Here is a 17,783-nt window from a genome sequence, read left to right as displayed (position 1 = left end):
AATTCCTGTAGGTCTCCATAATCCATCTGTCATTGCAGATGTTCCAAGAAGAGAGTAAAAGGAAGCAACAGATTGTCTATTAGTCAGTTTTCCTAGTGTACCTTCTGTTGAAACAGCACACTGATTTTCAGGTTTCATTTACCTTAGATTTATTTGTCTTTTTCCTTTTATCCGTGCTTGTAACTTCTTTTCTCTGCACCTGTAAGGCAAAAAGGTATTAAGAAAGTACAGCACATCATTCTCCCTTACACCTCCTCTTGACAGGAATTGATACATACCCAACTGTAAACTTCTATATTTATTTCAAAGTCATTTGACACATCATGCCTAAAAGGGAAGAAATAAAAACAAGTTAAACAAACTGAAGCAGAAAGGCCTTTGTTTTGGTTTGTGGCAGGGTTTTGGGGTTTTGTTTATTTGTTTGTTTTGGTTGGTTTCGTTGGGTTTTAAGTTACTCTTTACTTCTTCCCTCCTTTTACTCCTTATAACTGTCCAAGGAGCAAGAAGATTTTAGTGTATTACTATTTAAAAATACTTCCCAGAACTCAGAGAAGAAAAGGGGACGGGAGGACAAGGGGAAGATAAAGTGCATCTACCATTTCTCAGATTGCACCCTTCAGAACACTGCTGGCACATGCTTCTAGAAACAGATTGGGTTTTTTGAGTAAATTGCTTTAAGTGAAAATTCCAGTTCAACTGAACTTTAAAAAGGGAGTTTGTTTATTTATTTTGAAGACTTACTAACAAACAGCCATTTGAACTTATAATACCTTTTTAGCTGACATATGAGAGTTGAAGTTATCGTTGTAAGAGCACTATTTTTCCAGATGCCAAAACCAAATAGCTATATTAAATGTATTTTTCTCTTTTGCAGCAACTAACATCTCAGGCACAGCAATCCATCTGTCATTGCAGGTGTTCCAGAAAAGAACAAAAGGTAGAAAAAACAAGAGCTAAAATAGCTGATGGATGGTAGAATAAGTCTAGGTTGCTCTTCTGAGAGAAGTGCCTTCCAGCTATTTTTTGAAGAAGGAAATAGCTATACCACAAAATCTCTCCAAACTTTTTTGCAGAATATGACATTCTTATAACTAAGACTTTAAACATTTTTATGCATGCTCCACCAGCAGAGTTCAAACTGGTTCAAAAAAGAGTTTCTTTATACTTACATAGTAAACGTCGTAGTAAAAGTAAGAGCATCTCCATTCAGAGAGCTGGCAGTACTTGCTAATGGAGTTGCAACCATGTTTTCTGCTCCAGATCTCAGTATTATTACATAATAGTAATTTCCCGCTTCTGTAAGTACACATCAGATTATTTGGTTAGCCAGAGGAACTCCAAGTATCGAAAAAAATCACCAAGTACTGCACTGCTATTAAGCACATCTCTGTTTCACCCCACTTAAAACATTTAGTTACAGTCAAGACTTGCTTATAAAATTACTCTTAAAACATTTTAGTTTTCTTTATGCTGTGTCTACTAGCAAAATTGTCTCCACGGGATTCACAGCAACTGCTTTACTGCCTGGGGCATCTCAAGCCAGACCTACACTAACCAGTGTGTGAAAGGGGAGAGGAAGGACTTGCAGTCAGATTCAGCAGACAATCTTAGTTCTTTATACTCCTTAGGTCTGCCAGCTTAACCACACATCAGCTTTCACTGAAACACTGAAAAATTAGTCAGAAGCAGATGAACTGAATGTAATAGCTAAATTTTCATTACCCCTAGATTTCTGAGAACATCAACACAGAAGACAAAAAGAAACAAAAAACAAAAACACAAAACCCAAGGAGAATGAACCAGAAATATATGTTGGGAGAATGAGGAAGGAGAAGAGAAATAAAGCTCTCGTTTGATAGTTTTACCTGGCTTTTGAACTGTACCACATACGAAGTCAGCTTTTAGAGGTAGACGCATTTCTGAAATGGAAACAGATCCCCTGGAGGGAGCAAATTCAGCAGATGTAGAAGCAGCTTTATTTCTTTTGTTATGTGGTCCCTCACTCTTCAGTTTATTCAATTCTTCCAATAAAGCAGTTCTCTTCTCAGCTGCATGAAGAAATTATAGTTCAACAGAAGAAAAAGTACTGAACAATTTTTTTTCTGCCATAAGTATGTAAAATGCAACTTAAATGTTAATCATTTTACACTATAGTAGGAATATTACAGTCCAGAAAGATACTAAAAATGTCCTCTTGCCTATAAAAAGAGCTGAAACAAAACAGATGCTATCCTGTTCTTTTTTCCAGGTGAAGAACTATTAAAAATGGCCACAGTGTAACACAATAAATGCATGGGGAAGAAATCATGAACCCTGTTGAAGTGTTCATTACAAAGACTTGAACTTAGAATTGAGTACAAAAACCTACTTGCAAAGAGAAGAAGTCTCTCTGCTTCTGCTTCTTCTTGTGACCCTTTTCCATGTTCCTCATCAAAACAGCAGTTCAGAGCTTGACTGGCTTGATAAATCACTGTCTGTTGCATGTTGATCTCGTTGTTCAGCTCCTAGAGTAAACCAGTAGTAAAAACACTTAACAAGAAGAGAGATTTAGTGTTGCGTTCAAACAAGGAAATGTCTCCAGATGAGCATTTTTGGGGTCAATGCTTCAGAAGAAAATCAGATCCTTTAGATATCAAACTACAAAAACCTTGCAGTTTACTGTTACTTCAGCAAAAGAATATTGCAGCAGAAATTTTCTGATCTCAGAGGTATGGTGAAGAGAGAAATACTCTAATATTTTATGTTCCATATCCAGTCTAGTCTTCCCTTCACCAGGGGAAGCAGCAGCTAACCAGAAATTCAGCAATATAGATGAACAAAGCACTAGTAAAGATCAGAATATTACCTACTGAAAGATGTAGTTAGAAATTCTACCTAATTCAAAGGCAGTAAGTGATAAGACACAGATTCTGTCTCCTCCTCAAAATAATGGCTTGTTCTCTCCAGACTTAATCTATAACACAAATCTTTTGAGAGAAGCATTACCTGTTCAAATTTGCATTATCATTCCCTACCACTAGATATTTATGCTAAACAAACTAATTTTGCAGTTCTAAGCAGTATGTTAATGTCCTGGACATTAACAGGGGCAATTAAATTTGGAAACAGTAGATAAGAAAAAGGATTTTAAGAGGCATATTATATACCTGCATTTTCTTTTTGATATTGACTTGATCAGATGGGCCATTTCTTCTCATTTCTAGTTTGGCAGCAACATCTTCTTTGCGAACAATGATTTGCTTTATTGAAGGACGACCAGTTTCCTTAAATCTTTGGGATCTGTACGCATCGACACTTTTAAAAAAGGAAACCCCACAAAATGTTTCACAGGAGTGCCAAGCTTTTTTTTTAACATATTCATGGATATGTATTATATATTGATGTTTTCCAACTTGCCAAAATGGCTTTAAAGAAAGCATTCTATGAGCTGATTTTAAGTTTAAGCAACATAAAAGACTACACAGTTCTTGATAAAAACTGAGATCTTGCAAAAAAAGCTTAATTTGTAGTCTGAGTTTTGTAATGTGAGCAGTATGCATCATTAGAAGAGTTAAAAAAGCCAGTGTTGTAACTTGTACACAGAACCAGGGGCGGGGGGTTGTGTTTATTACCTATAAGGAAGGTTGCGATCTTCCGACATAGAGCCAATACTGTCTCCAGATTCTGCTCTGGGAACTCTAGCCCTTTGGAACTTCTCAGACTTCAGACTTACATCACTGATACTGCTGCCTTCCCCAGTTGACTTAGAAGGAGAACCAAAGGCCTGAGGAAAAGAAAACATTGGGTTACAGATACCTAATTATTATTATCTGTTGTCTCTCTCCTTTACTTGTTTTGCATATAAACAGTAAATTTGCTTAATACTATTTAACAGATGATATTTTACGAATATGGATATAGAGCAAGTTCATTTATTTATCTTAAGGACACCAACAGATTATTGAACTCGATGAGATGCCACCTTTAGTTTCCACAAGAGTAGTCACATAAGTACTTCTCTTCAGATTTTTCATCAGCAGTCACTCCATTGAATGTATGGATACCACTGCAAGTCCAGTACTAGTAACAGGTTTGATTTAGCAGAAGACCACTTGTTAAGCAGAGAATCCAATATGCTACACTGTTTTCAGAGAAAAATAATTTTGCCTCATTATGCTTTCATTAGCAAAATATAATTTGTAACTTCTTTTTTAGCCCAGATATCCTAATACTACAAAATATCACTGCTCACAAGCCAATTGTACATCTCTGGGTGATAAACAAGCCCTTCCCCACCCTCCTAATAATTCTCACCTCTGAACCAACAGATTCCACTAGAGGGGTTAACAGAGACATCGATGAAATATTCAGTGACTCTTCCTGCTCATCCTCATCACTTTCACCTTCCAGGCTCATGCTCATTTCTTTCTTCAGCTTTTCTATGTCTGGACCATCCTCTTGAAGAATTTCAAAAATCTCATTTATCACTTTTGAGCTATTCATCTCATCATCCACACACATTTTGCCTTCATATACTTCATCTGAAGGGCGACATTTTTAAACATATTAGTAGCATCAAGACTCCCATTAAACAAACAGAAAAGCAAACTCGTTTGCTTTTCAAGCAAGATTGATTAAAAAGCACTTCTTATAGTTGGGCATATAGAACCCCAAAGTACACTTCTGTAGCTATTTTAATATACTATTTTTACATATACTGCATAATCAATGTAGAAAGGGAATGAAAAGATGCACCTTTTAGGCAAATTTCAACCTTTTCATTTCAAATGCATCTGAAGCTTAACTGCAAGTCCAACAGCAGAGCAGTCATTTCTGTCCTTTCCCAATGAACTTTTAGTATCAACTTTTTAATATTCCTTGAAGACTTGAATGTCAAGAGAGAAGGGTTATGTATGATAAAAGAAGTTTCCTGATTTGTTTTATATAAACCTCATTACAAAACACATGGGGGTCAGCATAGGGATGGTGAATTCATTGTTCAGACTTGAAGGATATTAACACTGTCCTAAACAAGTGGCAACAGAGACCTAAGTCATTAATACACATCTACTCAATACAAACCTTTTGGTTTCTCATCAAGTTGTTCAAGTTTTGAGACAGACATCGCTTTTATAGGGCTCTTTGAGTCAGCAATCTTCAGAGGACTGGGTTTATCAGCCTCTTCACATTTAGAAGTATCTAAGGGGTTTATAAAGAAAAGAAGTATTATGTCTACCCTTTAAATTTTATTTTAGTTACTGAATTTTAGAAGTTTTACTAAAAAAAAGACCAATAGATTAAATATTCCAGTTAGCCACACATCGAAAAAAACCCATTAGAATACCCTCCACAACCTGTACATCTAGACTTCTATCTTAGAATCTTTATATCTCTTTATATGTGAAACTTATACCACAAGAAATGATGCTGAGACCATAGTGGAGTGCACCCACTCAAAAGCAAAAAGGGAGAATTTTAAAAAGACAAACAAAAAAAAAACCACTACACAGAAACCACTGCATGTAAACCCAGTTATTCTAGGACATTTGATAGACCTTACAAGTAAACAGGCTACCAAGAGTGTTAACTAAGTTCACACTTGTTTCACAGAGTTGAAGATTCTTCCACTCAGTAAACACCAGAAAGGATGTCAGGAGCACCTCAAAATTCTTTTCATGTGTCCTACCATAATAATTAATATCATAAAGGGATACTGACAAGAGAAATGTTCCCTCCACTAGATTCTTGTGGAAATTTGGATACTCAGGTACAGAACAGACTAAATCTGTAACTGATAATTGTCATTCACTTCCCTACACTTAACCTCCAATAAAGTTTGAAACATAGGTATACCCATTAAAAACCAAAAAGAGAATCTTGCCTTGCCATCCAAGTGGTATAGGAGTGCAGAGTACTACTATCATACGAGAAGATTTAGATAAGACAATCAGTAACCAAAGGAGGGTCCAGTTCCACACATCAGTGTTACTGGCCTCTCTCTCTGCTCATGAATATCTAGTGCAGTGCTCCAGTACAGCACTAGTCCCAGGCAAACTGACTCACCCGAAGACTCCACGCTGGGAGACTTTGCTGGCCTGTCACCTGCTGGTGTGTCTTCTGATGATGCAAGAGCAGAGGCATCTGAGCTAAGAGGATGTTTAGGACTAGTCTGAGATTGGCTTTCCTAGCAAGAATAAAAACAGAATGCATTCAGGCAGTAATATTCAAAGTGACTAAAAAGAAACTACCAGAAAAAAACCACATTTTAATGCCTGCTAGGAAAAAGAGGTTGCCTATCCAGTATCCTATTTATTTATCTAAGATATTTAGCTAAAGTAGTAAATATTAAATGCTTGCATGAGGAGCTCTTTTGCTTTTGCAGTTATAGAACATACAACTCCCCACACTTAACATTGTCAAGAAGTAAATAAATCAATTGGCTCAAAGCAGTATCACTTGTCTTAGTTAATTCTACAAGAGGTAAAAAAAAATCTAGTAATTTTTTAATAATCATACAAATCACTTGACAAGTCATCTTGTGCAGCCCAGGCATTCCCAAAGCATAGGTTGTTATCTCTTATATACATTTCCACATCTAACCGTGTTCAGAATATGTTAAAGCAATCCAGACTATCGTATTTTGATTGATGAGGTAACACATTACCATTTTAGCTTCTGGAAGCTTCCTCTTTGAACTGTCACTTTTCTCTGCACTCCACAGATTGCCCCTATCAAATCGGCCACGAAGGCATGCAAGTTCTCGTTCACGTTCCTACACAAATGAAGGGAAATGGGAGAAAAGCTGACAGCTTTAAGATGTAACAACATTTCAGGTTCTTCAGGTAGGTGCAGAACAGTAATAACCTTCCCCAAGCTTGTAAGTTAGCTATGAATGTAACAACTCATACCTGCTTAAGTTGAAGCGCTAAACTGGCAGTAGAGGAATTTTCATTTTGTTTGAGAAGCCTCTCCTGGATTGTCCTTGTATTTGGGGTAACAATGGGTGTTCTGCACCCTGCAGTATTCGTAGCAGGGCTGCGTGCACTACGCTCTTGACAGCACTCCCCAAAGCGTTCCAGGAAGGGCTTAATTCCTGATCCCCCTACAAGAACAATTGTTCTGCCTTGAAAGAAAGTCTCAAAAATAAAGAAATCACTGCAACTTTGTATCCTGACGAAGGTTCCCAGAGAAGCAATTAAGCTGTCTCCTTTACAGCTCTTACTCCATTATACTTAATACAAACTGAACCTGAAGTGCAAATCATAACAGTGATGTTAATAAAACAGTAAATCAGAGCAAGATGTGTGTCTCTTACTACAGTTCACATGTAACACACCAGTTATTTAAACTGGTTTGCCTTTTCCAAATTTCCTCTAACCAGCCCCACTTGTATCTCTCATGAAAATGAGCAAATCTTGTATATGAGGCAGATATATTGTTTCGCATCCACCCTACTTGATTAAGCTTGTCTTTTATTGTCAGCATATCTAAAGATGAACACTTGCTTTTCTGGCCATCATTTCAAAGAGTTCAAGCTGTTAGTCCAGATTTCTGACATAATAAGCAGTTGAACTTAAAACTGGGGATGTTCTCTTGTTTTGACATCAGTGCTATCACTGAAAATAAAGACACCACAAAGTTAGAGCACCTATGTGGCACCAAGCTTTGATTTCTTCTAAATATGCTGGCTCTTAACATTATATTGAATGGATACATACAGCATCCAACAATCTGAAATAAACTTTGAATAATTTCAGTTTACATGTTAGGCTGTTTTTGCTCTTAAGAGTTACTAAAACCATGTCCAAGAAAATGTCCCCTGCAAAATACAGAAGCTGTACAACTTACAACAATTATCACAGAACTCACCAGCATTTTATTCAAGTTACAGCTGGAAATAGGTATTATCTGGTATGGTACCTTAAATTCTTAAATATGTAGTTTCCAACACAGAACACATAGGCCTAATTTGAATGAATATTTACTGAAGCTTTAAAACAGCCTACCTGGTGTTGTGGGTTTACCCTTAGGTTCAAGTTGCACATGTGTTCCTTTGACTGGCTCTGCTTTGGACTGAACTGGTTGAGGCAAAGCTGACTTTGCTGTTTGCTGTTTATCTTCAGTTTTCCGAGGACTGCAGAGATTCTCTGTTGGCAGTTGTACTTCAGATTCTTTAGAACAGGGAACAGTGACTCTTGAGGATTGTGGTAAAAATTTGTTTGGATCCTCAACAAGGGAAAAAAAGAAAAAAAAAAACAAAACTATGAGGCTTACATTCTTATTCTCTCAAGAGGAAAAAGGATGAAAGCACTCTGCATATCATACTATCACCTATTCCTTCAACAAAAGAAAAAGCCAGGTGTTAAGCTTTTAATAGATTTTTTTTATCCAGTATTTCAAATTGTTTCAGCATTTGATTCCAGGTGCTCTTGCCAGCTATTTCAGGTATATTCCCACATTTCTCTAGACATGAATGCACATGGCAGATACTGTCATTGCAGAAATGGCATAAATTGAACAATAGATGTCTAGTACTAGTAATTTCATCATTCTGATTAAGTCTTTGTACAGCAATAATATTTACGATTTCAGTCAATCGACTACATGAAGTTACAGAGTGAAACCCAGTATCTCTGTAACAAGTCCCCCTTCTGATGGTCAAGAGCAGCAATCAAGTACATTGACATCGACTTGGACAAAACACATAAGTACTCTCATCTTTAAGTCTCAATAAAAGGAATGCTAAGCTGTTTCATATCTGCTATTAAAAAAGGGCATGTGGGATTGCAATAAAGCAGAAGTTGTAAATAGACTAAGATGACTCACACCAAATCTTTAAATCCAGATTAAATAGTTATGTGCTAACATTTGTCTGCCCCAATACAACACTCAAATCAATTTTTAATCAGCAACTAAATCAGACACTCACCGCTCTCTTTGAGTTTGCTGGTTTATTAATAGAAGCCTCAACAAGCCTATGAGAACAGGATGCAGCTTCCTGCTTTACACTGCTACTATTGATTCTAGCAGATGCTCCACTTGTAGTGGACAATTTGGATAAACAAGTAGTACCAGGCTGTTCTTGTGCATTGTTTTGCTTTGCAGATGGATGACTTAGGTCATCTTCCCAGGAACCAATAGTAGCAGCAAGGTTAGCTAAACGGCCTCTTCTCCCAATAGGGGTTTCACTTGTCAGGGCATTAGATCTCTGCTTAGGTGGAGAAACAGACAGATCTTTTGACTGGAGAGGAGACAGAGGAACACATTCAGAGGGATCTGAAAAAAAGGAAAACACATTTATTTCGCTAACAAAATACATTGAGATATATTTGCATCTTTTGCATTGTACTATATATTGAGTTTATCAACAATTAGATGTTCCTGCCATCAGCAGAATCAAACTACTATCCCTGGAGGCATTGAGACTAAGCAAATTAAACATTTTTAATCAAGCAGTTTACTAGTCTTATGTCACTGTTGTGAGGAGCAAGGCATCATACTAGTAGAGGAAAAAAAAGTTTAGAATTAAGCTGTAGACAACAGCTTCAATATTTCAGGCCTGCCCTAGTGTTGTCTTAGAACTCTTTATGAAAACATTAACCTTCACACACAAAATTATCTTATTCTAGCCAACATAATCATCAATACAAACACTGAGAGACACCAATGGTGCTTAACAAGTGAAACATACCCTCACTATCCCAGCAGCGCCGCTGTTCTGCCAACTTCTGCATACGTGTTTTGACTGAAGGGGCTGCAGGAGTTTCTGACTTGGTGTTCAGTTTTACTTTCTCAAGAGGCTGGACCAATGAAGCTCTGTTAGAAGCAGTTTCATGTGATTCTGAAGTAATCTGAGGAGAATCATGGCTTGTGGAACTTGAAGGAACTGGCTGTATGTTCTCCGAACTAGAGGCCTGAGTCTCTACATCATTTGAGCAGAGCCTCTTTGATGGTGATGGCTTTGTATCTGGTTTTACTGGATGGGTCAGAGTATTCAAGCAAATTAGTATTCAAACAATCTAAAATATTTTCCCGACAACACAAAATTGTAGTGCAAATAAAGTTGTGGTTTATGAATACCCTAATATGCTTCCCAAAAAAATGCCCTTCCCAAATCTACCAAGCACACGGCACTCTCTTTGGCACTACACAATTATTTCTAAATAGCTTACTAATGACTTGGCACACCTGCTCTCAGTCCAGCTAAACATGAGCTAGTCCTAGTGGCCAGGTAACTGCATCCATCACTGTTTAGTTTAAGATAAATGCTCAGTGGTTTCACTTTCCCTTTGGAAAGAAAATGGGACGTGTATCAAGACAATCTTTATTAAACATGTTGCAAAATACCTTCATCACCAGGAAGAGGTGCCTGGTTACCAGCGTCTGCCAAAGGCTCTCTGGCTCTCTTGGTCTGCATTGTGGGTCTCGCCCCCATCTTGGGCCGCTCCGCCATTTTCCTCTGCAGGTTCTCTCGCCTGGCACGGGTTCTTTCGAGGAGTTTCTGAGTGATCAATAAGTCATGTGTTACCACAGACTGCAGAGTGTTAACTAGTAACAGCTCAGAGTAAAAGATGGTGGAATTCTGTTTAGCATATATAGCTGGTAGGTTCCAAATTTCCGTCATTAAATCAACTATTGTCTCCAACTAGCTTGGGTCTGAAAGAAAATCAGGCTAGAGAGACACAAGCAATGGCAAAATGAAAGAGGAGGGGCTCCTATAGACCCCAAAGTCATCAGAAATGTTTGAAAGTCATTTTTTTTTATCCTGAATCACCATATGACAGTCTTGATCTGTCAAGTCTTGCTAGTAGGGTTTTCTGACACATTGCTAAAGCATCTGGTCAAGTCACCTGACTGGCACTAGCCCTGTAACAAAATAAATAACATTGAAGTGATTGTCAAGAGGTCGTAAAAAAGTTCAACAAATAAATGCATGGCAGTCAATATTAAAAAAAAAAAAATTGTTATTACACCCCCTAAATCAAAAGGTGAATTTCTTTGCCTCAAGCCTAAATTTTAAGAATAGACTGATGACATAGCTAGCTATATTATGATAAATAGCCTGTTTATTAAGCTATCTCTATGCAGAAAAACATATAAAGAGATACTAATAAAGCTATAAAAAAACATTTTCATTTGCTGCCCATTGGAAATTTGAGTACTCTGATTATATTCAATACAAAATAGCTGTTTTAGTAAATGTTCCACACTAGTACAAAATGATTCCTTAGAGTATTCAAGTTTAAAATAGGCTGTGGTTTGTTTGTTTGTTTTAAATCTAGCACTTGTAAGTCATTATCACTCAGTTTGATCACACCTAAAGGATACCTAATTACTCTTTTGATCGAGGTTTTAAGGTCCTTTGAGACAAGAAATTGTGAGATTGAACTAATGGCCTTTAAAGGGAAGCATATAAACTGCACTTGTTTGGTAGCACATAAATTATTGTGAGAACTGTGCCAGCTATTATCTGTCCTGTTGCACAGCAATTAAATACACATTTCACATTTTTAACTGTCTAAGGCTGAAGTGTTAAACAATGTTCCATTGTAGGGCAACACAGGACAAATACAATGTCAATCTCAACAGTTTTTTTGTGAAAGCAAATCTCAGCTTTGCTAACTTTCACAGAAGAGAAGGAATTTGGGAAAAAAAAAGCCCAAACCGAACTGCATGAAATGCTATCTATGAGTGCCTTCAATGCAGGTTCCACGTTAGTTGTGTTTGCAAGTCAGCTTTCCTTATTTCCAAAATGCGAAGCTACAAAGCACGCATAATACCCACATAAAAAAAAATCCTAAAGGCGATTTAAATTAACAGTTGTTCTTGCAAAAAGTTGACTATATCTTACAACAGTATTCCTACAGTTCTATTCAAATAGAGTCACATTCCTTTCTGTTTTGTTAGTTGAGCAAAATAGAGTTTCAGTTGTTACAAATGAGATGTCACTTCCCAAGAATGCACGCCTCTGTTGTTCAGCTCCGGCTCCTATTGGCTTCTTGCATCTCAAATTTTCCATGCAACTGCCATTATTCCAACGGTGCTGTTAACACACGATGAGTAAGCCACACTCCACAACTAGAGGATTACTTTCCAAGTTCATCAACAGGGTATTCTCTCCAAGTACATTCTCCAACTGTTCTGATGACAAAGTTTCAGAGTATCATAGAAATCTAAAATCCTAGAATATCCTGAGTTGGAAGGGATCCACTAGAAGTCCAGCTCCTGACCCTGCACAGAACAGCCCCAAGAACCACATGAAGTGCGTGAGAGCATTACCTACTTTGTTACATCAAGGAATCCGAAGACTACTAAGTCAAAATCAGAGGATCACTATGTTACAAAAGCACTTTTTAAAAATCAGAAAAAAACTTCAAATGTTAATGGACCACCTCAGTTTTACAAAAGTATGTTTTAAAGTACATATTAGAAAAGACACTCAGGCCCATATATGATTACAATAATTTGTTCTAATTATCTTGCTTTACTAGCAGGATAGAGCAGAGGGAGCAAATGAAGGAACAGTTAACGTCAAACCTCACATTTGCAAATTTTCCTCAAACAACTGCCTCACTCATTTCTCTTTGCTCATCCTCCATGCTAGGAAACCATACTTGCCTCTAAGAATGGTAAAAACTACTTCAAAGTACAAAATAACCTAGACTACTTCTAACACCCTTCTGTGCAAGAACGGTGAGTTACAAAATCAGCTATAAACATTAAGTCACAAACAGCATGTTCCTTGCGATCGATCCTGAAAAAGCACCCACTGCACCATCTCCTCTATGCAATCTGAATTAATAATTCGATTGAAATTCAGAAGGTTATTATCTTTGTCTTGCAAGATTAACCAAAAGAAACATTATTTCAGAACTGATTTGAAAGCATCCCACTGAATCTTACAGAAAGATTTATTTGAGCTTAAATTCACTGAGACACAGACAAAATTTGCTATGCCAAAGGCATCAGCATACACTGAATTAACAGTATGCTTCATCCAATTAAGGCTCAAATTACACTGTTTTACATAAATGCCTCACCAGGTCCCTGCAAGTAACAGTGTGGTAATTTGTAGACAAAGATTATCTGAAAACAGTTAAACTAAGGGAAGATTATATTAAAAGAAAAAAAAAATAGCAACACAAACCACAGAACATAAATAGGTGGTAAAAGGCTTTCTTTTCACACAACTTTGGGGAAAGTTACTAAACTTCAATACTAGGACACTAATATTGGTCAGAACTTTACACAACAGTGGAATGTCCTCCACAGCAGAAGTATTCTTGATAAGGTGACTTTTTATGCATGGTGCAATACTGGCTAACACTTGAATGAAGTTTATTCTGGGGAGCGGCCTCACAGTTGGTCATTTTCAAAGCATTTCAAAATTAGCTATGTACAAGAAGGGCGTGTAGAGGTTGGAATATCTCCCAGTATGCAAAACCATTTTAAACTTGATTCAGTAGTCTGAACTGGAAGTTTATTTAAGACATGCTGGATCATGTCACTCACTACCAACTAAGGAAGAAGTTTTTAGATGTTTACACTTAGCAAAACTGTACATGGGGGTAGGGTAGAACTGCCTTGGCGTAACACATTTAGTAAATCTATTCAGATGAACACCTTATGTTCATCTTTTTAAAATAAGATCTGTGCAGTCACCTTTTTGGGCATTCAAATTATTTGAAGCATGTCAGTTTGATAAACAGATTGTTTAAAAGGGGAGGAGAGAGTATTTAATCACTGTATCTGATTTGAATTTTTTTTTAAGTAGTTCAGGTTTTATTTACGCAGGCTGTGGATTGAAGTCCCTTGTTACTATGACATTTCTCAAAGCCGTCACAAGATAGCTTTAAAACTTTGTACCTCTGACATGAAATCAGAAGTATAAAGCACAGCATCTTTAAGAAACCTTCAACCTTCATACAGATTCAAGGTGGTCAATTCCTCATTTTGGTACAATTTTGCCTCTGTATAACTTAAGCACACACACAGCCAATGCACCCTAACAACTCATGGCTTTTTTTTTTTTAAAAAAAAAAAAAAAGAGGAACTGTGCCTACCAACGAATATGACCAGTCGCAGGTGGCAATAGTGCCAAATAAGACGCATTTTTTATCAGATGGTCTCCGCTTTGGGCAGACTTATGATCCGACCTTTAGGTACGGCAAGCACAGAGTGCGTCAACAGCGCTCCCATCTGCTCCCGGGGTCCCTCCCGTGCCCGCTGAAAATCTTATCTGCCAGACGCGCATGAAAGGCAAACGCCCGCCTTGGGAAAGGGCCTCTCCTCCGCAAGCCCTTGCGCGCATCACCCACGCTCTGTCCTCTCCCGGCAGGATCTGACAGCGCCCGGGCGGCTCCGGGAGAGGAGGCACCGGCAGGAGCAAGGCGGGGCGGGGCAGCGAGGGTCTCCCCGCTGCCGGGAAAGAGGGTCGCTGCAAGCCCGCAAATCCCCCCGCGAGCGAGGACGAGGGTGGCTGACAGCGCTCAGCCAGGAGCAACTATCCCGCCCGGAGAGCGCGGTGCAAGGAGAAGCGCCCCAACCGGCCCCGTTCCCGGCGGTCCCCGACACTGACAACTCGCCGCCTCCCCGGCTAAGCCCCCTCCCCAGCTGACAACCCAGGGTCCGGGCCGGGCCATGCCCTCACCTCGGTGAAGGGGTCCATCGCGGTGCCGCCGTTGCCGCCGCTCGCGCAGAGTCCGCTCGCCAAGGCCGCCCGCGAAGAGCCGAACGCCCGCCCCAACCGCTACCGGGATTTGAATTTCAGCGCCCGCCGCGCGCGGGCACGACGGGAAGAGGGGGCGGTGCGCGCACGACGGGAAGAGGGGGCGGTGCGCGCACTCGGGCGTTGATTGACAGGAACACCGCCCAATCCGGCCGCACGCGCCCGCCCGCGCGGGGGGGACCTGAGGGGCTGGCGGCGGGCGGAAGGGCGGCCCCGCTTCCCCGGCTCTGGGATCACGGCTGGCTCCGCGAGCTGCACTCCCGCGTTCTGTCTGACCCTGTGTGCGGCCCTGCCGCCCAGGGCTTCCTTGTGTTGCGTGCCCGGAGTCCATCCAGCCGTGGCTGCTCTGCCACGGAATTCGTTTGGAAAAGACTTCCGAGATCATCGAGCGCAACCTGTGACCGAACACCACTCTGTCGACCAGGCCATGGCACTGAGTGACACTTCAGTCTTTCCGTAAACACCTCCAGGGACGGGGACTCCACCGACTCCCCCGCCTCCCCGGGCAGCACATTCCGATATCTAATCATTCGGTGAAAAAATTCCTCCTAATGTCCAACCTAAACCTCCGTTGGCACAGCTTAAAGACTATGTCCTCTTGTCCTCACCTTCCTTACTGGCAGTCCCTCTTCTAAAGAAAAGGCTTTCACCTGTTTTACAGGCAAGTAGAGCAATAGTGTCCAGTTGACCACACATCTTGCTGCAGCTGCTCAGTGGGAGTGTGCCCTGAGCCTGGAAGATTTAATTTTTCACCTGGCATTGACATGGAGGTGTCAGTGGAAAACATGATTTTTATGTGCCACAGTAAATGGAGAGGATACTTACCCAGTGCAGCTGTGAAACTTACTGGTCCTTCTCATGGTTTTTGAGTTTCTCTTCGTACTACAGCCGGTGGGTCTCATGAAACCTCACCCACCACTTCCTACAGCTGTCCCTTGCACCATTTCACTGGCAGACCTTTCTCAGTGGATGTGGAATTAGCAGAGACCCACTGGTTGATGAGGTTCACACCTTGCTATCTGTGCACCATCCCAAACTCCCTTCCCATACATGTTTTGAGCATAATCGCAAATACAGCTTGGGTTTTTTCCTATCTGCCATTCCCCTTGGGAGGCTGCTATAGGTTTGACTGCCCCAGTGAATAAACCTTGTCAAATTTCCAGTCTATCCATATGTATTGGCACCCCTTTATACCTTTTTGCTTGTATGCAAATAGTGTTCATTACCTTGCATGAATGCCTTTCTTCACCAGTGCTGTGCTTCTTGCCTCTTTGATTGTTTATATGCAGCAGTCTTTTCATCCAGCCTTTACTTTGCCTTGCTAAACAAACCAACACTCTTCTAACTGTCCCTCATTAAAAAATCCTTCCCATGTCTTATTTACAAACAGCATGGCATCAGTGTGCAGCAGAATCTAAAACTACAATATCAAATAATACTTTTCTGAAGAAATCTTCAAGATTAGACACTCTGGCAAACAAACATCTCTGCGCTGTTCTCAGATAAACATGGGTTGGAGCAGTCTGAGGTCCAGCATCAGAACTTGCTCACACACCAGGCAGAAAACTGGGACTTGCCAGATGGGACTTGTCACTCATTCATAATCTATGAACCAGCCTGTTCAGTGGTAAGAAGGAACAGGCTTTATTTCCTTCAGGAAAAACCAGGTTTAGCTATCACTGATAAACAACAGAAACATTCCTTTAATGGAGCAGTAGAGAATCAGTGCACGAAAACACCAGAAGACAAAACAGCCAATATGGAGCTCAAAGTCCTTGGCAGAAAATACAGAGAATTACCATTAGTTCCTTTCTTTCTCGTGCCATCCCAAAGGAAGAAAAGGCATGCACAATTTGAGCCCTTTTAATAATTACTGCAATCGAAACATGCTTTCTGCTTTACATGTGAGTCTGTGGGATTTATACGGTGCAGCTCCATCTGTCCTTGGTGCATTTCCAAATGTGGCTCCATCCATTGCTGGTGTCTTTCAAATGACACAGCGTAGCACATGATGCTCAGCCTGGGGGCCGACAGAGTGGGGGTGGCTGCTCTGTTTGTGTACATAATGATGTGCACATAATACTGACGTGCTAATCATTGTTAAAAAAGAGGAAAATAGTGATGTTTATTCTGCGCAATATATTTCTTGTAAAATATATTTCTCTACAGTTTACTCTGAAAAATGAAATGGAGACTCCTAGGAGTGTATAACTGCTTAAATCAATGCAGTATATAGGTGACAAATGTCCTTTCCTTTTGCTCTCTGCAGAGCTAATAAATTCTTCATCATTTCAATCCAGATTCATTGAGGTCCTGCTAGAGATAAATCGAATACTTACTTTCTCATCTTGTCAAGGAGTTTTGTCTGTCTTCCAGGAAACCAGCGGACAGTAAATGTATCTTACCCTTTTATCACTCTAAGGAGCCAAACAAAGTCAGTCATTTTCAAGAATTGTGCTACAGAAATGGGGTTTGTTGTCTGCATAGTGGTGGGGGTGCAGCCCTTAGCAATGGAATTTTCAGTTGGAGTTATATATTTTTTTAATAAATGAGTAAAACTATTTCTACAGCAGCTTATGGGGAAAAAGAAATCCACTGATCTTTCACAATGTGAAGGCATGAAGAAAAAGAGGGAAAGAAAAGAATGCCATGTGAAAGCAGCAGCACAATGAGCCACCTCTGCCTGTTTAACAGCTTTATATTTTATGTTAGACCTTTGCATTCAAAAATTATGAATCACACCCTTCACTGTCTCCTCCCCTCACGTGATGTGGTTTAAGATGTCTTCTTGCCAGGCATAAGATAATGAAAAGCAATTCTTTCTGTAACAAGAAATAACACAATACGAAGCACTTTGGGAACAATTTTTGCTGGCTTGCAGTTTTCATGTGAGAACTTGTGCACTGGAGCCAGTCTTTTTTTTTTTTAAATATGGCAAGAAGAATGTTTTTACTTTCCCAAATTTTCGTTCAAAAATTGTAATGCATATTGACTGTTTTCAGGAGTGTATTTCCATTTTAGAAGGCTATAGATGTTTGCACTAGCACTTTAATAAGAGTGGAGCACTTTTTAACTA

General features: G+C 39.6%; 1 protein-coding gene across 3 annotated transcripts in view; it reads right to left on the bottom strand.

Annotated features, from left to right (window-relative positions):
* Positions 1–14,709, bottom strand: part of ANLN (anillin, actin binding protein) — a 28,531-nt gene extending 13,822 nt beyond the window's left edge. For all 3 annotated transcript variants that reach the window (XM_069007616.1, XM_069007617.1, XM_069007618.1), the window contains exons 1-17: positions 14,630–14,709; positions 10,327–10,480; positions 9,671–9,955; positions 8,909–9,255; positions 7,986–8,205; positions 6,888–7,081; positions 6,644–6,751; positions 6,043–6,163; positions 5,062–5,178; positions 4,294–4,520; positions 3,612–3,763; positions 3,147–3,294; positions 2,369–2,504; positions 1,866–2,048; positions 1,170–1,296; positions 279–327; positions 143–199 (exon numbers count right to left, since the gene is read on the bottom strand). In XM_069007616.1, the coding sequence (XP_068863717.1) occupies positions 143–199; positions 279–327; positions 1,170–1,296; positions 1,866–2,048; positions 2,369–2,504; positions 3,147–3,294; positions 3,612–3,763; positions 4,294–4,520; positions 5,062–5,178; positions 6,043–6,163; positions 6,644–6,751; positions 6,888–7,081; positions 7,986–8,205; positions 8,909–9,255; positions 9,671–9,955; positions 10,327–10,480; positions 14,630–14,647 (2,643 nt within the window). In that variant the 5' untranslated portion in view covers positions 14,648–14,709. The remainder of the gene's footprint in view (positions 1–142; positions 200–278; positions 328–1,169; positions 1,297–1,865; positions 2,049–2,368; positions 2,505–3,146; positions 3,295–3,611; positions 3,764–4,293; positions 4,521–5,061; positions 5,179–6,042; positions 6,164–6,643; positions 6,752–6,887; positions 7,082–7,985; positions 8,206–8,908; positions 9,256–9,670; positions 9,956–10,326; positions 10,481–14,629) is intronic.
* Between the last annotated feature and the right edge of the window lie 3,074 nt (positions 14,710–17,783).

Source organism: Aphelocoma coerulescens, chromosome 2, assembly GCF_041296385.1.
Source record: "Aphelocoma coerulescens isolate FSJ_1873_10779 chromosome 2, UR_Acoe_1.0, whole genome shotgun sequence".
In the NCBI taxonomy this organism is placed as follows: domain Eukaryota; kingdom Metazoa; phylum Chordata; class Aves; order Passeriformes; family Corvidae; genus Aphelocoma; species Aphelocoma coerulescens.
The sequence above is the reverse complement of the archived record's forward strand: the minus strand, read 5'-3'. Positions and strand labels throughout refer to the sequence as shown.